The sequence below is a fragment of the Phascolarctos cinereus genome, unplaced genomic scaffold (assembly GCF_003287225.1).
Source record: "Phascolarctos cinereus isolate Bilbo 61053 unplaced genomic scaffold, phaCin_HiC Scaffold_4;HRSCAF=312, whole genome shotgun sequence".
In the NCBI taxonomy this organism is placed as follows: domain Eukaryota; kingdom Metazoa; phylum Chordata; class Mammalia; order Diprotodontia; family Phascolarctidae; genus Phascolarctos; species Phascolarctos cinereus.
In genome coordinates this window covers 261814284-261839638 of record NW_027555847.1, presented here as the reverse complement: position 1 = coordinate 261839638, position 25355 = coordinate 261814284, and the positions used below count along the sequence as shown (strand labels likewise).

Genomic DNA, 25355 nt, shown 5'->3' with positions numbered 1-25355 from the left:
CATCCTGAGCTGGATATGCTGGCTAATTTCTATGTTAAGTAACTACAGACTCACTTTTGATTCTATTATCCTTAATCAGTATGTCAGCTTCTAAATAGCCCCAAATCCTCTCCCTATCACTCTACTAAAACCAAGGAAGAAATAAATGAAAAAGTAGGGTTCTATTTCTCTAACTGGGCTGACAGCTGCAATTTCTGATTAAGCCTTTACATTTAATGTCTAGATTTGATGAAGTACTCTGTAGACAGGCTGAGGAAGTAGAATTACTATGTTAGAAAAAATGCCTTATGAAGGACTGCTAACATTTTTTTAAAAAATATGCCCATTTAAAAAAATATCAACCAAATTTTTGTCCTGTTCCCATAAGATATAAAATATAATATGTGGTACCTATACAAAGGGAATTTATAAACAAGATAAATATTATATAGTAATCTCCTTTTAAACTATAGCATAGGGGGTTATATTTTTAGTACAACAAAAGGTCTGAACCCTCACTATGCCTGACTCTTCCTTCTCTCTATTCCCTACCTTTTGCCCGTTTCTGATACCAGCCTGTGGAGAAATCAATGAAAAGGAAGGGAGATGAGAAAATCTCAGTAATGAATAACTTCTGGAACCATCTGTAACCAATGATAACATCACTTATATGTAGATTATATGCAAAAACATTCTATGCTTTCTCATTTCATATAAATGGACATTATCTATGTGTGTGTGTGCATATATATACACACACACATATATAAAGCTATCTGCGTATCTGTGTGTTTATGTATGTTATACATAACCCTGAGAAAAATTTATAACTACTTTTCAAAATTAGGTTTCAGTCCCTCTTCATCTTTTCCTCTCCTTCCTTTTCCTTTTTTTAATCTTAAAATTTTTTTTTTGTTATTTAGTATGGCATTTTGTAAGGAGGAAGGTAGCAAGATCATAGGAAAATTAAGTGGTGCAAAAACCAAAAAATAGTGAATAAAATGGAATAATGGATTTATCTCAAAGAAGGGAGATGACTCATTTTATTAGATAAACAGAAGAGATCATTAAGAACAAAACAGACGGTTTTAATTATATTTAAAAAAACCAACATAATTAAGACAAAGATAATGGATTGCAAAACATTTATGGCAAATTTGAAAGATTAAAAATTTTATGGCATCACACTGCTAAAAAAGTAAAAAGATAAACACAGTCCTAAATAGTAAATGATCCAGGGATATGAGTTTACCCTCCCCACCCAAAAAGGAAATAAATTGTCAATAATCACTTGAAAAAATGCTTAACCATAAGCACATGAAGGTAAAAGTGGGAACAAAGAAATGCAATAAGAGACTGAGTAAAAAGGGAATGAGTAAAAAGTTAAGATGCTTCATTTACTGAAATATTTATATGTAAATAACTGCAAAGCAAGTATAATTGGTTGGATGGATGAGTGTTTAATATTGTTTACATTAATTTTAAGAGAAAAATATATCTAAGTATGAGCTACCAATACCTATCTTCTTTTTAAAAAGAAATTTAAACAGATATACTTCCAATTTTAGAAGTTTTGACAGATGAAAACTAAACTACATAAAATCTGCAAATATTGACTAAAATGGAAAATAAAATAATCACAAAAATTCACAATATTTCCTCAATTACTAAGCTTTTACAGGACCTAACAGTAATCTTAAGACCTTACTAAGACCATATTTATGGATCATTATACTAAGAGAAAATATTAGGAACCACCATCAAACAGAAATCAGAAATGAGGAACAATTTTCAAATTACATATCAGAAAATCTGAGTCAAATGACAAACTATTTTTAGGAACATCTCTATTTGCATTAAATGTAGTAATACATGGTGTCCCAAAATTCTTAGTACTCAGTCTTAGTCACTTAAAACTCCACTAAAACTTTTATGACACTCTGTATTTCATATTTAGATTAAATGTTATCTAGCTCAAGATAAAAATTTCAAATTTCACCTTAATTTATAACTTCCTCTTCTTTTTTTTTTGGTGAGGTAATCAGGATTAAATGACTTGCCCACGGTCACACAGCTAGTAAGGGTCAAGTGTTTGGTCTGAGGCCAGATTTGAACTCAGGTCCTCCTGACTTCAAGGCCTGTGATCTATCCACTGCACCACCTAGCTGCCCCCAATTTATAACTTCTTGAAACAGGAACTTCTATAGCCCATAACATCAAAGGTAAATTTAAGCTTGTCACATCCTGGTTCAACACCACAAACAAGACAGCTTTAATCAAGAAAACAGCCTGCACAGTAGCCATGAATCTATAAAACATCAGAAACATTTCTTGCTTCAGAAAAACTTACTACTGGATTTTGGGAGGTGATTTTTCCACTGATGAGTAATAAGCCCTCTCTACTTAATTTCATTTGGTTCCACAGGCAAATACCAAAATGTATGATTATTTCCAGTTACCAAAACACAACTTAGCTTTAAGTGCTTAACAGCAGCATCCAAGAAGGCTACAAGATGGAGATGCCACTCTATGAAACTGTATCTGAGAGGAACCAAGTCAGGACACGTTATCAGGAGATTTGTGTTCAAGTCCTGACTTTGACACTTACGAGCTGTCTAACAACCATGGACAAATGACTCATCCTTTCTGGGCCTCAGATTTCTCATCTATGTATAAAACAGGGATAATAATTGTACTAACTCACAGGGCAGCTGTAAGGAAAATATTCTGTAAACTTTAAAGCACAATATAAATGTGAATTAATGTTGCACGTTTAAGTGTATCTTAATATTTGTTTCTCCTTTTTACACATCTCTTTCCATCTTTGTCTTTATGTTTTCTTATATGTCCATCTCTCTCCCAGTATCCTTTTTTTATCCTTTCTTTCCCTTCTGCTAGTTGGCAATGATAAAGAAAAAGAACGTTTCTATTATTTCTTGTATTAATTTTACTTTCCCCTTTATTATCAAAGTTTAAAGACCATTCTCCCCCCCAAACAATTAAAAAACGTAAACTGATATTCATAAATGAAGCTTTACATCAAATTTTCTCTGTGGGTTACTAACACTCAAGAGGGAAAAGATTTTCTATTCCTGAAGAGTCAAATGATTTTACCTGTAATCAGAAATTTGTGAAAAATTGTGGTCTTAAACATGTACTCTAAAAATTCCACATGGAAATAAAAAGTTAAAAGATATGATTAGTAAAGAATAAAATGGCTAATGAAATGTATAAAATCTAGGATACTTTTTTTAAAAAAATCAGGTCAAAAAGGTCAATTTTAATGAAAAACTTTAGAACAGATAAGTACTCCAACATAACATGTCATATTTTGTTTCCAACAGGTAGAGTATAATAACCCAGAGAACGTTAAAACTTAGCCTTCAACTTTAAAGATAATATTTTTCTAAAAGAATAATGAAGTTTAGGCTAACTCACCTCTTCTTGAATGTACTGTAATAAGAATGGAGAAGCTCTCAGATTATCAACAGGAATATTGAAGAAGCCTTGTATTTCTTTCTGATGTAAATCCATGGTGATGAGGTGAGTCAAACCTTTGAAAATAAAGCAGGCATATTTTTTTCCTTTTAGATAGTATAATAGACATTTCTTTCACGTAAAAAAATTTAACAATATTAAGGAAAATGATTAATAATCATATCATTACAAACTTTTTGCCCTATAGTTTTCATAATAAACTACATAAGAGTCATTTCAAAGGTCAATTCTGAAAGAAAAATATGTTACCAAACACTATTAAATGGACCTCATTCCCAGGTGCTCTCTTAAAGAATGTATATGCATTGATAACTAGCAGAGTGGGAATGAATTGATAATTAATTTATGAAATAGGGGACAGGCATGCCCAGTTCTTTAGGCACTTGCCAGGAAAACCCATGATGGTAATCTCACTTTAGGCACAGAGGGTACAAAGACAAGTGTGAAAGGGGTACAGAAAGGCAGATGGGATGGCGAAGGGAGCCAGGCAGCATGGGGAAGAGAATGGGGAGAAAGAGAGGCATTTAATCACTCATGTAACCAAGGATTAGGGTTGGGAGCACTAGGCAACATGGATCCAATGGAGAAGTAAAAATGCTTGAGGGTGGGGGACAGCAGAAGTATGAGGTATCATTTTTACAGAATTTTTTAGGAAACAGACTAAATCTTTTTTCTGTGCCACCTTATGGTTATTAGTTCATTAACATATCCAAATCATTACAAAATTGTCAGTAAAATTTTATTTTAATATGTCTATACCATCTCAAAATTATTAACACCTTTTGGTATTCTGCTAGTCTGGAACTTGTCTAAGATTTACATATCACACAATGAAAAAACCTCCACAGCAGCATCTAGATGGCTTCTGCTGATTCAACACATACTATTAGGATGTATATTTTGGTTAATATGATACAATTTGTAAATCGTGCTCCTTTGATCTTTTGCACATTTTGTACATTACTTCCAGATTCCCCTCTGCAATCTTATTTCCTGCTACTGCCACTTTTATATTGGCTAAGTATAAACTTCCTACTGACTAGAAGTAGTCAGGGGAACCAAAACAAGATACAATTTTAACACAGAAAGTATAAAAAGAAAATGATAGGAGCACAAGAAGGAGCACAAAGAAAATAATTCTACCTTCTAGAAGACTTCAATCACTCAAATGGGGAAATGGTATCATCAAGTGTTGGCCATAATATATATGATATAATATGATATGATGATGATATGATACTTAAGAAGTGTCTTTGTACGGGGTGGCAGAATTAGAGGCAACCCAGCTGAACTCTCTCAACATTCTCCTCCAAACAACTTTAAAATAACACCCCAAATCAAATTTTGGAGCACCAGAGCCAACAAAAGGTCAGAGTGAGACATTTTTCCAGCCTAAGAAAGCTTAGGAGGTCAGGAGAAGTTTGTGTGTGACACTGGAGAGGAGGCCTGTCTGGAGCTCTCAGCCCAGAGACACTAAGGGGGTTGGACAACTGGTCAGAGAGAGTTTACAGAGGATCTTTTGTTGGCACTGGGTACAACTGGCACTGATTGGCAACTCTATTGGCCTTCCGTAGTTCTAGGGAGGAGAGGAGTGGTAGGGGTCAGTCACAGTTCCACAGCAGAGGAGAGGTAGCACCTGTGACAGCAAGGGCCTTTTCTGGGTAAAGACCAAAACACAGACCAGGAGAGCTGTGAGTACACTTTTCCTTGCATCACACTACCATGGAAGCACCAAAAATTACCTCTGAAAACAGCAGCACAAAAAAGCCTGAAGTTTGGCATGTGGTTCCTTCTACCCCCAAGGTCAGCAGAACCCAACTTTAATATAAAGTTCAAAGTCAAGAAATAGGCTGGAAAAATAAGCCAACAACAAAAAAAGAATTTGGCCATAAAAAATAACCATGGTGGCTGGGAAGACCAAGACATAGGAAGAAGACAACAATGTGAAAACAGTTACAATCAAAGCCTCAAAGAAAAATCCTACTTTTGTTGCGAAGAATTTCTGTAAGAGTTAAAGAGTTAAGAGTGGCAGAAGAAAAACTGGGAAAAGAAATGAAAGTGATGCAAGAAAATTATGAAAAGATAATTAATAGCTTGGTTTTTAAAAAGGCACAAAAAAACCCTAAAGAAAATAACACTTTAAAAAACAGAATTGGCCTAATGGTAAAAGAGGCACAAAAATTCACTGAAGAAAAGAAGTTCCTAAAAAGCAGAATAGCTCAAATGGAAAAGCACAAAAATTCACCAAAGAAAAGAACTCCTTAAAAAAAAGAAATGGCCAAAAAAAAAGGTACAAAATCTCACTGAAGAAAATAATTCCTTAAAAATTATAATTGGGCAAGTGGAAGCTAATGAATGACTCCATGAGATTTTAAGAACAATAAAACAAAATCAAAAGAATGAAAAACTAGAAGAAAATGTGAAATATCTCATTAGGGGAAAAAAATGACCTAGAAAATAGATCCAGGAGAGATAATTTAAGGATTACTGGATTACCTGAAAACCATGATCAAAGAAAGAGTCTAAACATCATATTTCACGAAATTATCAAGGAAAATTGCCCCACTATCTTAGATACAGAGGGTAAAACAGAAATTGAAAGAATCCACCATTCACTTCCTAAAAGAGATCCTAAAATGAAAAATCCCAGGAATATTATAGACAAATTCCAGAGCTCACTTCTTCAATACTTCAAACAGCCAGAAAGAAACAATTTAAATACCATGGAGCCATAGTCAGGATAACACAAGATTTAGCAGCTTCTAACAGGAGCAGAGGGCTTTGAATATGATGTTCCAGAAGGCTAAGGAACTACCAAGAATAACCTACCCAGCAAAACTGAATATAATTCTTCTGGGGGGAAAAAAAGGATATTTAATGAAATAGAGGATTTTCAAGTACTCCTGATAAAAGATCAGAGCTAAACAGAAAATACGACATTCAAACGCAGAACTCAAGAGAAGAATAAAAAGGTAAACATGAAAGAGTAATCTTAAGAGTCTCAATAAAGTTAAACTGTTTACATTCCTACATGGGAAGATGATACACGTAACTTCTAAGAATTTTATCATTATTAGGGCAGTTAAAAGGCATTTTACATAGAGAGCATGGATGTGAGTCAATTATGTTGGAATGTTCTCCCCCAAAACAAGAAAGTGTGATGCACTGGGAGAAGGGCGAAGAGAGAAGTGGAATGGGGAAATTTTTCTCACATAAAAGAGATGTACAAGGAAGAGCTTTTACAATGGAGAGAAAAATGGGGAGGGGGGTATGGTGGAGGGCAATGCTTACTTATTCTCATTCCCTCATTCAGAGGGAAGAATTCACACTCAGAATTCATATATTCACATTCAGTTATGTATAAAGATGTAATTTACTCAATAGGAAAATAGAAAGGGAAAGAGATAGGACAAAGGGATGGTGGGGGGTGGAGAATGATAAAAAGGAGGACAGATTAAGGGAGGCTGTGGTTAGAAGCAAAACAGAATTTTGAGGAGTGACAAGATAAAAATAGAGAGAAGAAAATGGGATAGAAGAAAAAACAGTCTGGTTTAAGAGAAACCAGGTAAAACTGTATAACATGAAAGTGTAAAAATAAATGCTTTGAAGTTAGTATGTTTCTGTTCTTTCTACTCTTTGATCTTTCCTTTACTGCCAAATAGATGCTCATTGAACGCACTGATTTGAAGGGAAAAGGTAGAAGTCAAATGATCTATTACATCATTTAATAACTTCTATAAATGGGACACACAGGAAAGGAAGCGAAACAAAGCCAAAGTACTGAATTATGTGTTATACCATCCATTAGGCCTGGCTAACCAAGACTCTGGATTAACTGATTCCAACATCTAGTAAAATCTGAAGGAGTGAAAGAGTGGAAGGGAGATAATTTGGAACTCAAAATTTAAAAAGAAAAGACACTTAAATAATAATTTAAAAAAGAATTATCTTTATATGCCTTTTTCCACTACATTAAGTATTTTCTTTCCTTTGTTGTTCATAAAGCTATTTAAGTGGTGAGGAAAGCAGAAGAATTTTGTATGTTATGTAATATTTTGTTCACTTTTTTGAAAAGAAAATCCTTTATTATTATTATTACTTTGAAATGTGTTAATATGACTATTTCATTATCTTTTGTTCTGTTCCAATAAAGTCCATATAAATGTTTAATAAATGGAAAATAAAGATAACAACAACCAAAAAACCCTCCAGAATAATACCAAGTATTCACTGGTCTTACCAGCTTTGCACATCATTGAAGCCAATAACTTAGAAACAATGGAGCCCCTTTTTCTCATTTTGCACTGCTTGCTGTATGGAAAATAGGGAAGCACTCCAATAATGCTTTTGGCACAGGAAGTTTTACAAGCATACACCATGATCAAGAGTTCCATTACTGTGGTATTCACATCCCTGAAATAAAAGATGTCTAGTTTTTTATCTGTATGTTAAAATTCAATAAAACATCTATTAATATTTCACAGTTACAAAGTACCAAAAAATTGCTGCTTAAAAGAGTAGTATTCTGAGACTTAAGTTCTAACAGATAAGAAAGAAACAAAGACTGGGAAGCACTAGTCTTACACCAACACTACACACTATATTCTACAATATATCTAAATGGATACAAAGATCATAATAAGTGGATTAAAGATCATACTATGAAAAAATAAGGAAAAAAAGCCAGATCATATACCTCTCACAGATATGAGTTAGAGATGTATGTTTTTATTTACTCATTTATTTTAATTCCAAATTCTTTCTCTCCCTCCAACCTCTCCACCACCCATTGAGAAGGCAAAAATTATGATATCCATTATACATATGAAGCTGTGCAAAACATATTTGCACATTAGCCATATTTCAAGGGGGGAAAAGCAAGAAAAATAAAGAAAGGAAAAATACTTCAATTTGGATTCTGAGTCCCATCAGTTTTCTATCTGGAGGCAGATAGCATTTTACATTATGAGTCCTTCAGAGTTGTTGTGGGTCACTGTATTTATCAGAGTTACCACTAAGTCTTTCATAGTTCATTATCTTTACAACACTGCTGTTACTGTGTAGATTGTTCTGGTAACTTCCCTTTTATGTCAGTTTATGTAAGTCTTTCCAAGTTTTTCTGAAACCACATTATTTCTTATAGCACAACAGTATCTCACCACATTCATATACCTAACTTCTTCAGCTATTCCCCAACTTATGGGCATCCCTTCATTTTCCAACTCTTTGTCACCACAAAAAGAGCTATTACAAATATTTTTGCACACATGGGTCCTTTCCTTTTTCTTTGACTTCCTTGGGGTATAGACAAACAGCAATACTGCTCAGTGAAACGGTATGCACAGTTTTGTAGTACTTTGGGCATTGTTCCAAATTGCTCTACAGAATGGAGAACTAGTCTAGTTCACAGCACCACCTACAGTGTATATACCTATTTCCACATCCCCTAGAAGATTAAAAAAGGGATAGAGGCCATTAAAAAAAGATAAAACGGATAACTTTGTTTACATAAACATGTAAAAGAGCTTCTGCACAGACAAAATTAGTGCACCTAGATAAGGCAAGTGGTCAAGTGGGAAAAAAAAATTGTATCAAATTTCTCTGATAAGGGTTGGGTATCCAAGCTAAATAAACAAATAATAAATATACCACATAGGAAGAGTACCCATTTCCTGATAGAATATGTAAACAATGAATAAATATAGATAAGACTAGTTGTTATTCCCCAATAGAAAAGAGGTCAAAAGAACTGCAAAGTATTAATAACCACATTAAAGAATGCTCCAAATCACTATTAAGAGAAATACAAATCAAAACAATCTTGAACTTTTTTTCCCCATACCCTGCAACTTGACAAAGATGACAAAAGATGACAAATGGTTAACACTGGAAGAAGTTGTGACACACTGATGCATTTTTGGTAAAGCTATGAATCAGTACAATCATTTTGTAAAGCAATTTAGAATTATGCAAATAAAGCATCCAAGGTTATAAACCTTGGACCTATTATTGGGCTTCAAGGAGATCACTGATAAGAAGAAAGTACCCACATAAACCAAAATATTTATAGCAGCATTTCTGGGATTGGAATGAATTAGAAACAAAGTAGATGCCCACTGACTAGAGAATGGCTAAAAAAATTGTGGTACATAAATGTAAAGGAATATCATTGAGCTACAAGAAATGAATGTGATTAATACAGAGAAGCATGGAAAGATCTATATGAACTATTGCAGAGTAAAATGAGCAGAGCCAGAAAACAATATACATGATTTCTATACCTATGTAAATGGAGAACAAATGCACATACACATATGTACGTATGTGTATGTATATGCATATATAAAACTCTGAATGCTGAAAAATGATAAAGAACAAACATGGCTGAAAAGAAGAGATACAAGAGGATACTCCCAACCCACTCCTTTGCAGAAGTGGGAGATCCATAGGTGTTACACATTGTACAAGTTTTCAGACTTCCTCAAAGTATTTGATCAGTTGTGCTGACTTTTTCCTCTTCTTCTTTCTTTTTTTTTGTCTTAAAAAATACTATTTGTTTTCTGAGATGGCTGGGGAGATGGAAGGAAAGATCCTGGGGGACAACAATTTTTTAAAAATATAGACAACACAAAGGAGAATGTTGTAGGTTAAGGAATAAGCAGAAGAACTAAAATTCAGTAAAGAACATAAGGGAAAATGTCACAGGATAAGGAACAGCCATCTATATAGCAACCTTGCTTATCTTTGAGAAAAGCCAAAGCAAGCTTTCAGAGGAGGACTTAAAGATGAGAACAGCTATATCAGCAGTGTTAGATTAAGAACAGCAGAAAAGATAACATGAAAGATTGCAAAAGGAAATGAATATATTAAGAAAATTAAAGGGTACAAAATGATGTTTTTGACTTCAGGATAAATACATCAAACAAAATAAAAGCAAAGCCAAACTAACAATGATAGAACAAACTTAAATTTAAAGGAAAATACTAAAAAGATATGGAAATATTAATAAATACAAAGTAGTGATAAAAAAATAACCATAGGAAGAAAGCATCAGGTTGGGCATCATAAGATTTGAGTTCTAATCCCAGTTCTTCCAAAAATGCCTGAGTCTTTTTTTTTTGTTGCTCTTATTCAGTTTATTTTCTTTATTGCATCTGTCACATGGCCAAATCTTCACACAACAATATGACAACATACATGCTACATAAATATAAGGGCCTCATAAACAGGGGGGTTCCACTCCTACTACCAACTCAGCACCTTGCCTCTGTAGCAATGACTAGGAAAGAGGAAGTGAAAAGTAGGTACAAAGAGGCAGTAATCTTCAGTCTCCCTATCCTCTGGTTCTTAATCTGGTGTCAATGAACTCGTTTTTAAAAATATTTTGAGAGGCAGCTAGATGGGTGCAGTGGATAGAGCACTGGCCCTGAAGTCCAGAGGGCCTCAGTTCAAATCAGGCCTCAGACACTACACTTACTAGCTGTGTGACTGTAGGCAAATCACTTAACCCCAATTGCCTCACCAAAATACACACACATAACTATTTCAATATAATCAGTTTCCTTTGTGATCCTATGTATTTAATTTTTTGAATTTAAAAATATTCTGAGAAGGGATCCATAATTTTCACCGAACTTCCAAAGGAGTTCCTAACACAAAAAGGCTAAAAAACTCTGTTCTAGGCTATCTATTTCCTGACAATTGCTTCCTGCCCTTGAATCCTCCTGTAAGAGATTAAGAACCCTTGTCTATCCTAAAGAGGTAGCTGTTGTTCTGCATTACCACAAATGTAAAGAAGTAAAAATTTAGGCCAGGGATAGTATGCTTATGGTAGGATCAAACCACATTCAAAGAGTATCTCAAGGATGTGACTATTAGCAAGAGATACTGCTTATAGCTTTATTCACACACAATAAAAATATCTGAAATTTACCCAAAGGATTGAAAGGCCAGGATAAAGATTCTACTATATATACCTATACATGTAAAATCAGGTACAAATAAAAAAAATAAGCTAAAATGGCATAAAGACTACTTTATAGAAGTATTTCTTCCTTATGAGGAAGAAATTCAACATTACTCAATATATCATATATACTCATATATAAGATGCCCAATTTTCTGAACTTGAAGCAAATATGCAGCAAATAAATAAGAAACATTAAATAGGCCTTTTTTGTTTAAATCATTGCTTTGAGTAAGGCACAATTCATATGAAAAGGTACCTTATGACATGCATATATGTGTATTCAGAAGAACAACAAAAAAGGAAAAATGGATTTAAATGAACTATCCCATATAAACATTTCAAAATAGTAGGTTTAAACTCCAAAGTCAAACTATCAGGTTCAACAATGTAATCAGTCTTCCATAACTATATGTGGGATGACATAAAACAATTCCAAAATAAGGATCAAGTATAACAACACATTGAAATGTAAACTGCTTCAACACATTCTTTCATAATCTTTTCCCAATGCTAAGGCAAACATGATTTTAAATGAGAAACAAGAAATCAGTTGCTTTCATTTCTGCTTTTTAAGACAGAATAAAATGACCTTGTTTATCTTCAGGGTCTAGCTGTTTATTCTAAGAGATATTAGTGAGCTACATTATAATTAGTAAATACCACCCCAAATACCTGAACCAATTAATAATGCTACACTGGAAAATTAGAAAACCAGACAACATTTATATAAAATTATAGTACACAGTTCAATAGAATGCACGTAAGCTCCTTTTAATGCAAATAACATATCACCAATGTATTTAATAGTCTTTCCCCCATCTCTTAAGACAGAAGTCATAATTCCTCTAAGATGCAAATCTTATTATTATAGTATTACTGTGCAACACTAAACAAAGCAGTAATTAAAACATGTAGGTCAGTCAATACTCACTTTGAAACAGTTTGGATGATAAAAACATCTTTTCCTCTGACAGATTCTTGAATTTGAACTCTTGTTTCTAATTATAAAAAAAAATCCCAACAACACAGTAATTTAATAATATTTTTTAAAATACAGTCTCAGGACTAGTCTCTATTATACAACATAGAAATTATAAGTATAACAAATGATTCACAGGCTTATTGTTATCATAATATTGATATTAAACAATGGAAATTTAGGTACATGATGTTGCAAAGAATGTGCCAATATGATTTATACAAAGTTTTCTCATCTGGAAGGATTCCCTACATCAATGAAATCAGAAGTCCAGTCCCCATCCCGAAATCACTTTTGTTTTTCTACAGTCTGAAGGAGAAAAAGATTGTTAACTCAATTACTCATGTTCACCTTAGAGAAGATTCTTCACTTCTGACAAAGAGGATCATACAATTCTTCTCCTTTACTTAATTACATCATGATGCCCTTAGCTACATAACAGAAAAACGCTGAAAACCCTCCAGGATATAAAAATTCAGTTATCTCACAGTGTTATCAAAGTTACTATGTTACACAAATTGTTACTAACTCTCAAAATCTGTTTAAAGGTATTCATTCACTGAATAAGCAATTTTGAGGTCCCAAGTGGTCTGCGCTAGGTGCCCGAGATACAAAGACAAAAAATAATCCTTGCTTTTAATAAGCTTAGAGTCTGCTGGGGAGAAATAATATAACACTGATAATGCTACATACAAAATGCAAATGAATTTAAGGGAGGAAGGGAACGAGCACTGAGGGCTGAAAAGTAAGACATCAGGGAGCTCTCTCATCCTAAAAGAGCTAATGAGAGCTGTACCTTAAAATAGAGTAGTGATTCTAAGAGATAGGTTCATTGTTTCATAAACAAATCTTTTTTTGTAATTTGTATGTTTGTTGATGATTGTTCAACTCATAATAAACAAGAAAAAATGTAAACTCATTCTGGAGCAAGACTATGAAGGACTTTAAAATGCTAAAAAGAGGAGCCTCTGGAGCTAACCTATTCTTTAGGAACATCAATGGAAAGCGTAAACTATAAGGTAGGAAAACCAATCTGGATACTCTTTCAAGAGGCTATTGCAATATTCCAGGTGAATGTTAAGGTCTACCTGAACCAGCGGACCAAAACTAGTCACTGTAGAACCAATAAGATATGGTAACTGTGCTTAGATATGGTAACTTAGCACAGCGCTAAGAAAAAGGGATACAACAAAAAGAACCAACAGTCCCTGCCCTCAACAAGTTTATATTCTAAAGGGGAAAGACACACAAAAAGAGTTGTAGGGGAAAACCACAAACTTTCCAATATACTATTGGTGACATTACGAATTGATACAATCTTATGGAAGAAAGTATAGCATAATAGGCATTATAAAATTGAGCATGCCCATTAATAAAGTGATGTTACAGCCATAAATTAAGGATATTACTGAGAGAAAAAAATTTCTATATACAAAAGTAAAAGGAAGCATGACACAGAACTGGCCTTAAAGTCAGCACTATCTAGATTCAAATCCTGTCTCTAAAACACCAATTGGCTTTGTCACCATGGGCAAGTCACCATGGAGAAGCTAAGTGGCACAGAAAATAGAGCACAGTACCTGGGGTCAGGAAGACTGGAGTTCAAATCTGTCCTCCACACTTGGCTGTGTGACCTTAGACAAGTCACTCAACCGCTTTTTGCTTCAGTTTCTTCAACTAAAAAATGAGGATAATAACAACTACCTAGAAGGGTTATTGTGAGGATCAAATGAAATATTATTTATAAAGCATTTAGCATAGTGCCAGGTACATAAGCATAGTGCCTGCTTGGGGTAGCCAGATGGTACAGTGCATAGTGTCAGGCCTGGAGCCTGGAGGCAGAAATACTTATCTTCCTGAGTTCAAATCTGGCCTCAGACACTTACTAGGTGTGTGACTTTGGGAAAATCATTTAACTTTATTTGCCTCAGTTTCCTCATCTGTAAAATGAGCTAGAGAAGGAAATGACAAACCAATCCAGTATCTCTGCCAAGAAAATCCCAAAGATGTCAAGAAGAGTCAGATATGACTGGAAAAAAATGACTGAACAACAATATAAATGCTTATCCCCTTCTCCTTCTCAGTGTTCCAGAAAATGCTCTAATGCTATAAATTACTGAGTGGGTAATTTGCATCAATGAAAGGAAATTCCACACTGAGGGTTTCCTATACCAATGAAATAACAGAACTGAACAAAAACAGTATTCATTATGGCTTTATTTGTTAATAGTGAAAAACTAGAGGCAGGCTTTGAATCCTAATATTAAGATATGGTTAAACTATGGCATATCACTGTAATGGAATATTACTGTAAGACAAAGTGACAAATTTGAAATATATAAAGAAAAACTTACATGAAAGGATGAAGAGCAAAGAAGCAATCAGAACATACATATTAACTGCACAGAAAATTGCAAAAACAAGATCTGAGGGTGGTAAAAACATAAGAGAAAAATAAATATTTTGTTCACCTATAAATACATGCTGTATTTTTAGCAAACTACTGCTTGGAGTTTGTGGCTTTCTTATGATTATTATGTTTACCTACTTGGCTGAGAATGTTCTTTCGATGAAACTAATTTTAAAGTATCAGTTATTGCCTCTGGGCACTTTGTTTCCCTTACAAGCTTAAGTATCAATGTGCAATCAAGATTTTACAAGCCATTTCCTAGAGACCTAGTCACCAGTCTTAAAACCTCATCTTGGGTCTCCTCCTTTACCCTCAACTGATAACCAACTAGCTGCCAAGTCAGGTAAATGTCCTCTCAGAAAAATCACTTTATCTCTACTTTGTTTTCTAATCCAATCAACATTTATTAAGCACCTACAAAGTGCCAGGCACAGTGCTAAGAAAAAGGGATACAACAAAAAGAACCAACAGTCCCTGCCCTCAACAAGTTTATATTCTAAAGGGGAAAGACACACAAAAAGAGGCAAGAAAGCAGAAGGGGAGTGGCGGTGGGGATAGTGGTGCTCTACTTCCAATACTTTAAATCAGGCCCTTATTTATCTCTGACGCGGACTATCACAAAGCCTCCCAAGAGGACTGCACCTGAAACAAAGTGTTACACTTGGAAGTCAGGAAGACATAAGTTCAAATCACAACTCTAGTTTAATAGCTGTGTTTGTCTTTATGTACGTAACTAAAAAAAAAATACTAGTTGACTTATTCAGAGCAAATCACTGAAACTTCAGTTTCCTCATCTGTAAAGTGGGAAAATTAGCTACAGGGATTATTTTGAGGACTATGGAGAGGCTCAAATTAGTCACATACTAATCCCAATCAAGTCAGTTCCTGCTTTAAAAAACAAAACAAAAAAAAACCCTTTCAACAGCTCTTCCCACAAACTACCAAATAAAATTAAAGGAAATTAAATTATTTAGAGCTCTGAGATTGTCTAGTCCAATTCCTATTTTTGACATAAGGAAGCTAGAGCACAGAAAAATTAAGTGACTTACCCTAAGTCACACAAGTAATAAAATTCCAGGTCCTTTAACTCCAAATCTTCCCACTATATTTTACAATAATTTTTACAATAATTTGCTATAATTTTACAAAAAATACTACTACATTTTCATAATAACTATGGGACAACTGTTATAAAACAGATGAAGTATAATATAATCAATTAAAACTCACTAAATGCATAGTTGATTAAAGCATTTTCACTAAACTGACAGGTCAATTCCATCAGTTTGCTTTTTGTTGTTTGGTTTTTTTTGATTCTCAGTTCTAGTTTTTTTTTTAATTTTTAAATTAATTTATTTTTAGTTTTATTTGTTGTTTTTAAACTAACACTAACTGTGAAATCTTAGGCAAGTCACTTAACTTCTTGGTGATTTAGTTTCTTCACCAGCAAAATGAGATTGGCCTCAAGGACCTTCAAAGAATTTCCCTAAGATGCTGTGCCACTATGATACAGTACCTCTTGATGCCCTAAGCAACTTGGTAAGGTAAATTGCAAAGAAGATGCTAATCTGCATTGGTACCTAACCAGCAGGTACTTGTACTGATGAAATTGTAGGTTTGGTTTAAAAAACAAAAATCATACACACTTACTTATGTACACATGTCACCCTAATGGAACTAAGTTTTTGGAGTGCAGAGGCCCATTTCATTTTTGTCTTTGTATCTTCAGTGCCTAGCATAGTGCCAAGAACACAGAAAGTCACTTAACAAATGCTTATAGATTTCCACCACATCTTGATGAAATAACTTGACAACTGAGCCAAAACATTCAAATCAGTTGTTAATATAGAGATTAACTCAATGGTAAAACCAAAATGAATTTGAATCAATCAACTATGTTAAAGAGAAATTAACAGGATAAGAGCATAACATGGTTGCTCACCTCTGTTTGGTTCCTGGTAAACCTGAACTTTGCCCATTTCCACCCCTAACCTTCTATAAAAGAGAATGGAAAAGTTAAAAAACATATGCTCAACCAACATTCTTACCATTAAAAAGTGATTCATAAAAGATCAAACAGTAGAAAGTCTGATAAAGTTAAATATAACAGCAAATAATTTTCTAAAATTATATTGGAATGTAAATTATAAAATCAATTTTCATGAGGCAAATGAATCTTTCCAAATAAAAAATAATTCCTAATACTTATTTTACCCAAATGTTAGACTATGTGGAAGTTTTAAAAGTCAACAGTATTTAAATATGCCACCAATAAATAGATCAACTATAAAAATTTTATCTTTAATAGTCATTTGAATCTTAATATTAATGCTAGTTTATCCACTAAGTTTAAGTTATTACTGAACAGGTAGTAGCAGCATATTTAATACTCACTCAGCAATTTTCTTTGAAAGTTCCATACAAGATGAATTAGAATTAGCTGAAAACAACACCAGACCACCCTTAGGTACATTCATGATGGTTCCTAATTCAGAAGGTGCCACACAAAACATCAAAACCTCCTTGGTCTTTCAATTTCTAGAGTACTGGAAAAATATGTAATATATTTAGAGTTACTATATATAATGAAATATTTCATTTTCTTATAACAAATTATGATCATTATTAATCCAAGTTGAAAATTCATCAAGACTTTAGGGTTACCAAATTCATTATATGTCTACAATATAATAATTCTATTATTTCTCAATACTCTGAAGGATAAATTATAAACTTACAAGAAAAGCGGAGCTTAAAGAAAAGCTCAGTTGAACAGTACGTAGAATTTAAATCCTGCAGAATAGTATTTGAATTAAAGAATGGAATTGTTGTCATTCTCCAACACCGAAATTCTTCCTAGATTAACAATGGAAAATAGAAAATATCAAAAGCAAGGTTGTGGACTTGACTTATTCATAAACAGAGAATCATCAATAGCATCATTTTATCATACTATTCGCTTAATTTACAAGTACTCATCGAACATCTCTGCCATTTATTAACAATATGATGTGTGTGTGTGTGTGTGTGTGTGTGTGTGTGTGTGTGTGTGTGTGTGTGTGTGTGTTTTACCTATATCAGATTCTGTACTGTCTTGGGGAGAGAGAGGTGGAGAGGAAGGGGGAGAAAAATTTAAAACTCAGAAGCTTATGTAAGTGATTGTTGATAATTCAAAATTAATTAATTAATTAATTGAAAAACCCAGTATGGCCCTAGAAAGGCAAATTTAAGGAGTTGGAAAGAAGTACTTAAATACTTACATTCTAATGGGGGAGAAAACAGTATCTTCAGAATGTCATTGTTTTCAAAGGTCAGAGACTGAATTGATAAAGACAAAAAAAAAGGGCCTAGGCATGGTTTTGTTTTATTTTGTTTGTTTTAGAAGACCACAGAAAAAGGAGGGAGAGAATATACTAAGGAAGAAATGAGAAATAAGTTAGAAGAACTAAGTTTTTCTTCACAATTGCAGTATACTAAAAAGAGTATATAAATATGCAGGAAGTATTGTTAGGAATGGTGTCTCATGAACTGCATCTCATAATCCTCACTATTACCTGACAAACCTGACAAAGGAAGGCTGAAAACACACACATACACACACACACACACACACTCTCTCTCTCTCTCTCTCTCTCTCTCTCTCTCTCTCTCTCTCTCTCTGAAACAGATGAAACCACAATAAAAAAGGTAGAGATAGTAAAAGGAAAAGGAGCTGTTTAACAGAGAGCAGAGCTGTGGAAGGAATAGTGACTAGCAAAATGAACTTCAAGTTTGCAGGGTAGACCACAAATGAGAGATTTTTTAAAAGAATAAAAAAGTATAAAGAATCAGGGGATAAGATCCCAACTTGGTGAAGAAAGGAAGGGTACAGAAATAAAAACAGATCATTTCAATTATACATTACTAGTGTGGGTTGAAGGAAAGGAATAGGCAAAAAGAAAGAAAAAATTAGGAGGTTATGATGGAGTAAGATAGACAATTAACCATTATAACAGTGAACATGAACAGGATGAACTCACCCATAAAAAAAAGAAGATAGCAGAGTGGATTATAAGACAAACATTTGAAACAAAAATTTGACGCAAAATTTGGTATGTTTCTTGAGATTTCGGGAAAATGAGGATAGTTATGATCTCAGAGAAGGTAAGAATAAAAAGAGTCATGGTTAAAAGAGATATGCAGGGAAAATGACATTAAATGTTAACTCCACAGATAATTAGATAATATAAATACACACAGACACACACACTCTCTCTCATGGCATAGAACTGATAAAACGAAATAAGAAAGTTAATCAAATTACAGGGAAATGGGTACCAAACCTATAATAGTAGGGGATCTTACAGGTGCCATTTTGAGATCTATACAATTCTTACTCCCCTCCTAAAAGTATGGAAATATCTAAATAGAATTTTGGAAAAGCCAGATATGATAGATCTCTAGCTATTACTAAATTGAAAAAGAAAAAAATATACATACTTCTTGGGCACACTGGTAACTTAACAAAAACTGACAATATGCTAAAGTATAAAAAAACTCATCGAAATACAGAAAAGTCAAAATATTTAAATAAATACACAAGTGACCAAAACGCAATAAAAATTATATTCAAATGCAATAAAAAGTATACTACAATGGACAAATTATGGTACATTAATGTAATGAGATATGATTGCACCTTCAAAAATAACAAGTGATGTTTTTGGAGAAATCTGGGAAAATGTAAATGAACTGATTCAGAATCAAGTAAGCCAAACCTAGAAAACAATTTACACAACAATACATAAAGAAAAACAGCTTTGAAAAACTTAAGAACTTTGATCTAGATAGCTAAGTAACATAGTGTATAGAGTGCTAGATATGGAATCAGTAAAACCCAAGTTCAAATCCTGACTCAGATTTATTAGCTTGTGTGACCCTGGACAAATTACCCTCTCAGCCTCAGTTTCCTCCCACCGAAAAAGGGGATAATAGCACCCACTTCATCAGACTGTTGTGAGGATCAAATGAGATACCTTATGAAAAAAGACTCTGCAAACCTTAAAGTTACAGAATGAAGCCAACATTTTGGAAACAGGGCAAATTGTGCATTTGTTTTGCTTGCCTAGGCTTTATTTGTTACAAAGATTCCATTTTTTCTTTTTGTATTGGGAAGAGGCAACGGAGGAGGTGGCAACGGAGGAGGTAGACAAAGACACTAGCAATAGGGTCACTAACAAAAACAAAAAAGACGATCAATGAAACATTTTTTTAAATGCACAGAAGTGAAGGAATTTCAGAAGGAAACAAGGAGGACAGCTTTGAAATTTCAAATTGGACAGCTGAATTTATTATGACTTTTTAAAAAAGGAAGCTTTATAATGGACCCAGATTTTCACAAACTTTATATTCTATATTTTATATAGAAATATTATTTTTTCCCTCTTTTTGGTGTTCACTAAATTCAGAATAAAATAATAAAAATTAAAATATGGTCAATAAAAGGCATTTGAAGAAAGGAAAAACTTAATGAAGACTAATTTAATCCCAAAGAATTGGTAAATTCAAGAACAAATCATAGATATGTTAGGTAATTTCAATAAAGAAAATAATAACAATGAAGAACAGATTCAAACTTTTGAGATGCAACTAAAGTTATTTCTTAAGAGAAAAGAGAAAAACTTTATTCAACAAAACAAAAAATAATGGCCAAAGCAACTAAAAATTTAGGAAAAGCTTCATATGAAAAAAATGCCAACTAAACACAAAAACAGGGAATTCTAAAAATCAAATTAAAGAAAGAATTGAAAACAAAAAACTACTGAGTAAATTACTAGAGCTGGTCTTCTATAGATAAACCATTACCTAATTTGGTAAAGAAAAAAATAAAAGAGGAAAATCACATTACCAATATCTAAAAAGTTAAAAATCCACAATAAAGAGGAAATAAAAGTAATATTAGAAATTACTTTGTTGATAATTTAAATTAAATGGATGAATATTTATAAACAATATATAAAATGTACCTTAACAGAATAAAACACTCAATAATGCAAGCTCAGAAAAAATAATTAAACAAGTTATAAAAGATTTCTCAAAGGATAAAAACTTTCCAGGATCAAATATATTTACAAGTAAATTTCCAAAACATTCAAAGAGCCCCAATTTTACATAAATACCAGGGGGGAAAAAAGGAAAAAAAGAGACCCAACTTCTCCAACTTCTACCAAACTTCAATGAGACAAATGGTTCTGAAACCTAAACCAGGGACAGGATTAAGCAGAGAAATAAAATTATAGAACAATCTACAGTTTGAATAAAATATTAGCAAAGAAGCCACAACATATTAGAAAGAGTATAAATACTAAAACCAGTTTGGACTTCTTGCAGAAATCTAAGATCTGTTTAATGTTAGTAAAACCACAGACATAAAAGAGCATATTAATATATAATTTATATATTATATATTAATATAATAAACAATAAAAATCACATCATTATTTCAACAGATGCAAAAAAGACTTTTGACAACACCCTTTTATGTTAAACAGGAAAAAGAATTCCAACCAACATGGCTGCCTGCACTGGAGGTGGATTGCTCAATTCCCACATACCTAACTCAGTAAAAACCTGAAGTTCACCCAGACTGAATGATGATCAAGAAGTCTAATAAGTAACACCAATAAATGAACTCTTACTCCCCAAAACTGTACAAGATCAGCCTAGGGACAACTTGAAAGGAGGCCAACAGTAAAGTCATGACCAGAACAAGCAAACAAGCAGAGGGATGAGGTTAAGTCTAAACTAAGGTGGTGGCTGTGTAAGTAGTGAGAAGACAGAAGAGAAATGCTTTTGAGGTGGACACAGCAACAAAACTACGCATACACCAATATCCCACCCCATGTACCAAGATAAGGTCAATATGGTACATGATTTAGACATAAAGGGTGACTTAAGAAGTAAATTAGGGGAAAGGAGAACAGAAAAATTTATCTGTCAGATTAATGGAAGAGGGAAGAGCTTGTGAACAAACAAGAAAAAAAGGGATCATGAAAAGCAAAATGGATAATTTTGATTACATGAAGTTAAAAAGGTTTTGTACTAACAAAACTAAAGCAGCCAAAATTAGAGGAAACTGGAGGGAAATTCTATAACAAATTTCTCTTATAAAGGCCTCATTTCTCAAATACATAGGGAACCAAGCCAAATTTATAAAAACAAGAGTCATTCCCCAATCTATAAATGGTCAAAGGATAGGAACTGGTAGTTTTTAGAAGAATAAATCAGATCTATCAATGATCTAAATCACTACTGATTAGAGAAATGCAAATTAAAACAACTCTGAGGTACCAACTCACACCTATCAGAAAGGCTAAGGATACAGAAAAGGACAAATGCTGGATATGGAAATTTTGAGCACTACTGCATTGTTGGTGGAGTTGTGAACTGGTCAACCATTCCCAGAGGAATTTAGAACTATGCCCCAAGGGCTATAAAAACATGCATACTCTTTGAACCAGCAACAACTACTAATAGGTCTCTATCCCAGAGAGATTTAAGAAAAAACAAAAAGACCTATATGCACAAAAGTATTTACAGCAGCTCTTTTTGTGCTGGCAAAAAAAAGGAAACTGAGGAGATACCCATCAGTTAGGGAAAGGCTGAACAAGTTGTGGCAAATGATAGCGATGGAATACTATTGTGGTATAAGAAATGAGGAGCAACTTTTTCCCCCCTTCTGTTTTGTTTTATTTCTTCTTTCTTGTGGTTCCTCCTATCGGTTCTAATTCTTTTTTACAACATGACTAATGTGAAAATGTTTAATAGGAATGTATCAACCTATATCAGACTGCATACTGTCTTGGGGAGTAAGGTGGGGAGGAAGGGGAAGAAAATTTAAAACTCAAAAGCTTATGGAAGTGAATGCTGAAAACTAAAAATAAATAAATTTTTAAAAAGAAAAGAAATGACAAGCAGAATGGTTCCAGAAGAACCTGGAAAGACTTATATAAACTGATATAAAGTTAAGTGGGCAGAATCAGGAGAATACTGTATACTATAACAGCAGTATAATGATGATCAATAGAAGCTAGGCACAACAAGGGCAGCTAGGTGGCTCAGTGGATAAAGGGCTGGCCCTGGAGCTAGGAAGACTCATCTTCCTGAGTTTAAGTCTGGCCTCAGACATTTACTAGCTGCGTGACTCTGCAAAAATCACTTAACCCTATTTGCTTCAGTTTCTTCATCTGTAAAATGAGCTGGAGAAAGAAATGGCAAACCACTCCAGTATCTTTCCCAAGAAAACCCCAAATGGGGTCAACAAACAGTTGGACAGGACTGAAAAACAACTCAACAACAACAGGCATGACAAAGAGGTCACTGATAAAATAAAATAAAATAAAATTTTTAAAAAAGGCACCAAATATATGCAGACTTTTTTTTGTGGTAGTAAAGAACTGGAAACAAAACATATGGCCATCATTTGGGGAAGAGCTAAACAAAGTGTGGTAACATGAACATAATCAAATATTACTATGCTATAAGAAATGAATGACGAACACAGAGAACCCCAGAAAGGCTTTTATGAACTGATACACAGTAAACTAAGCAGAGCCTAGAACACAACATACACAATGTAATAGGAAGAAATATAAAACACTAAAAAGGGAATGTTGCCAAATTAAAGAATAAGCATAGCCTTCTCTCTGCCCCCAAAAAGGGGTATCAGAAGACATATCTGTCCAATCCTTTCCAGAGTCTACTAATATACAGTATTACATATATATCCGTCCACTTTTTTTCAATATATTGATTACTTCTGCTAATTTTTCTTCCTTTTTTTCTTTTATTCTTTAAAAAACACATGGGATAGCTCTCTGGGAAAGGCACGGGGAGGCACACAGCAGAAAATTTAGGCCATATAAAAACAAGATATCAATAAAAATGTGTTTAATAAAGCTGAGAATTTTGATCAAATGTCTAACAGACTCAATAGGTCTGTAATTTAGAGTTAGGTTACTTTGAAAAGTGGAGTGTCTATGGCCAGGAGGGATTATTTTGAAAAGGTTTCAAATAAAACTTTTTTCAAAGTATTAACTAGCTTAGTGATAGGTCGCCTGAAAAGCTACAAGGCTGTTCTTACCTCTCTGGCTCCTAGGGTTTTGTCTACCAAAATCAAACTTTAGATATTATCTGACCAAGAGTAAAACTCTCTCCTTAGACTTGGATGATGTGCCCACCTGCCTCTCTTAAAGTTTATGATCAAAGTAGTTTTTTGGCCACCATATCACATTGTTGATATATACTGACCTAGAACTCCACTGTAACCCCCTATCTTTTTTTTTCAGATGAATTGTCTAGTGTTCCCTTTTGCTTTTACATTGAATGATTCCCTTTGATTATAAATATATATATCATATATTATATAATTATATATTATATGTAAATACATATAATTATTATGATTATATAAATAATATATATGTTTAATAATTATTTAATTATGCCCACTTAATTTTACTCTTAAAAATTCAAGACAGTTTCCATTTGTAACAAGATATTTGTAATGTTGAAAACATAACTGTGGTATCTGTGCTGATTCACAAAGAAAAGCATGTTTCCAGTGCCCTGAAAACAAAATTATATAGTACTTTCTAATTAATAATTATTCAAAACAAAGAAAAGATTGTATTACTAACTTATTGGGGAAAATGTATATTTTTGCATAATCATCTATGACTGTTCTATAATTTATTAATGTTATATAATAAAGTAGAAACATTCTGGAGACATGAAAATTGTCAACTATCCTGAACTTTCAGGCTTCAATCAGTTTAATTAGCCTGAAAGTGTTCCCATTCTGATTCAGAATGAACTGATCATGTTCAATGGGAAACAGAAGGAGGAATGTCACAAAAAGTATTCAGGACCCTGGATTCATGCACTCTGCAGTGTGATGAACAACATTAATTAGCATAAATATATATATATATATATCTACTAAAATGACAAAAGGTACTTTTAGCAACACTGTGGTTGCTTCCTCCCTCATTTAATAATGCGTTTATTTTTAATATTGCCTTTGTACATAACCCTCACCACTGCTATTCTAAAATGAATGGATAATTCTGCTAAATTAAATTTTATTCTTTATTCTAAATTGTCTATTTTGCCTAGCTGTGGTAGCAAAAAAGTCACCAAAAGAATTGCTCTCACTGTTATTTACTTTGCTGCAAAATCTTATGACAGTATTTAGGGATCTCAGAAGGGATCATGAATATTATCTAATTTAATTCTTTTATTTTAAAAAAGAGGAATTCTCCCCCAGAGATGAAGTGACTGTCATAGGGCCACACACCTAGTAAGAAGCAGAGCTGACTGAGACTACAAAGTCTTTCAAATTGCAAACTCCTTGAGGAAAGAAATAGTTTTTGATCTCTTATTTCCAAGACCTATTGTAATTCACATACAGGAGGTGCTTAAATTCTAGACAAACTGAACCAAAACCTCAGAAATGAAACCTGCTTTGGTGAGAATGGTAA

The 25355-nt window shown here is 33.4% G+C and overlaps 1 protein-coding gene across 1 annotated transcript in view; it reads right to left on the bottom strand.

Annotated features, from left to right (window-relative positions):
• PRPSAP2 (phosphoribosyl pyrophosphate synthetase associated protein 2) overlaps positions 1 to 25355 on the bottom strand; it is a 71191-nt gene that overhangs the window by 33551 nt on the left and 12285 nt on the right. Inside the window, exons 2-7 of the mRNA XM_021004595.2 lie at positions 17574 to 17691; positions 17230 to 17381; positions 16778 to 16830; positions 12378 to 12444; positions 7718 to 7890; positions 3418 to 3533 (exon numbers count right to left, since the gene is read on the bottom strand). Coding sequence (XP_020860254.1) covers positions 3418 to 3533; positions 7718 to 7890; positions 12378 to 12444; positions 16778 to 16830; positions 17230 to 17348 — 528 coding nt within the window. The 5' untranslated portion in view covers positions 17349 to 17381; positions 17574 to 17691. The remainder of the gene's footprint in view (positions 1 to 3417; positions 3534 to 7717; positions 7891 to 12377; positions 12445 to 16777; positions 16831 to 17229; positions 17382 to 17573; positions 17692 to 25355) is intronic.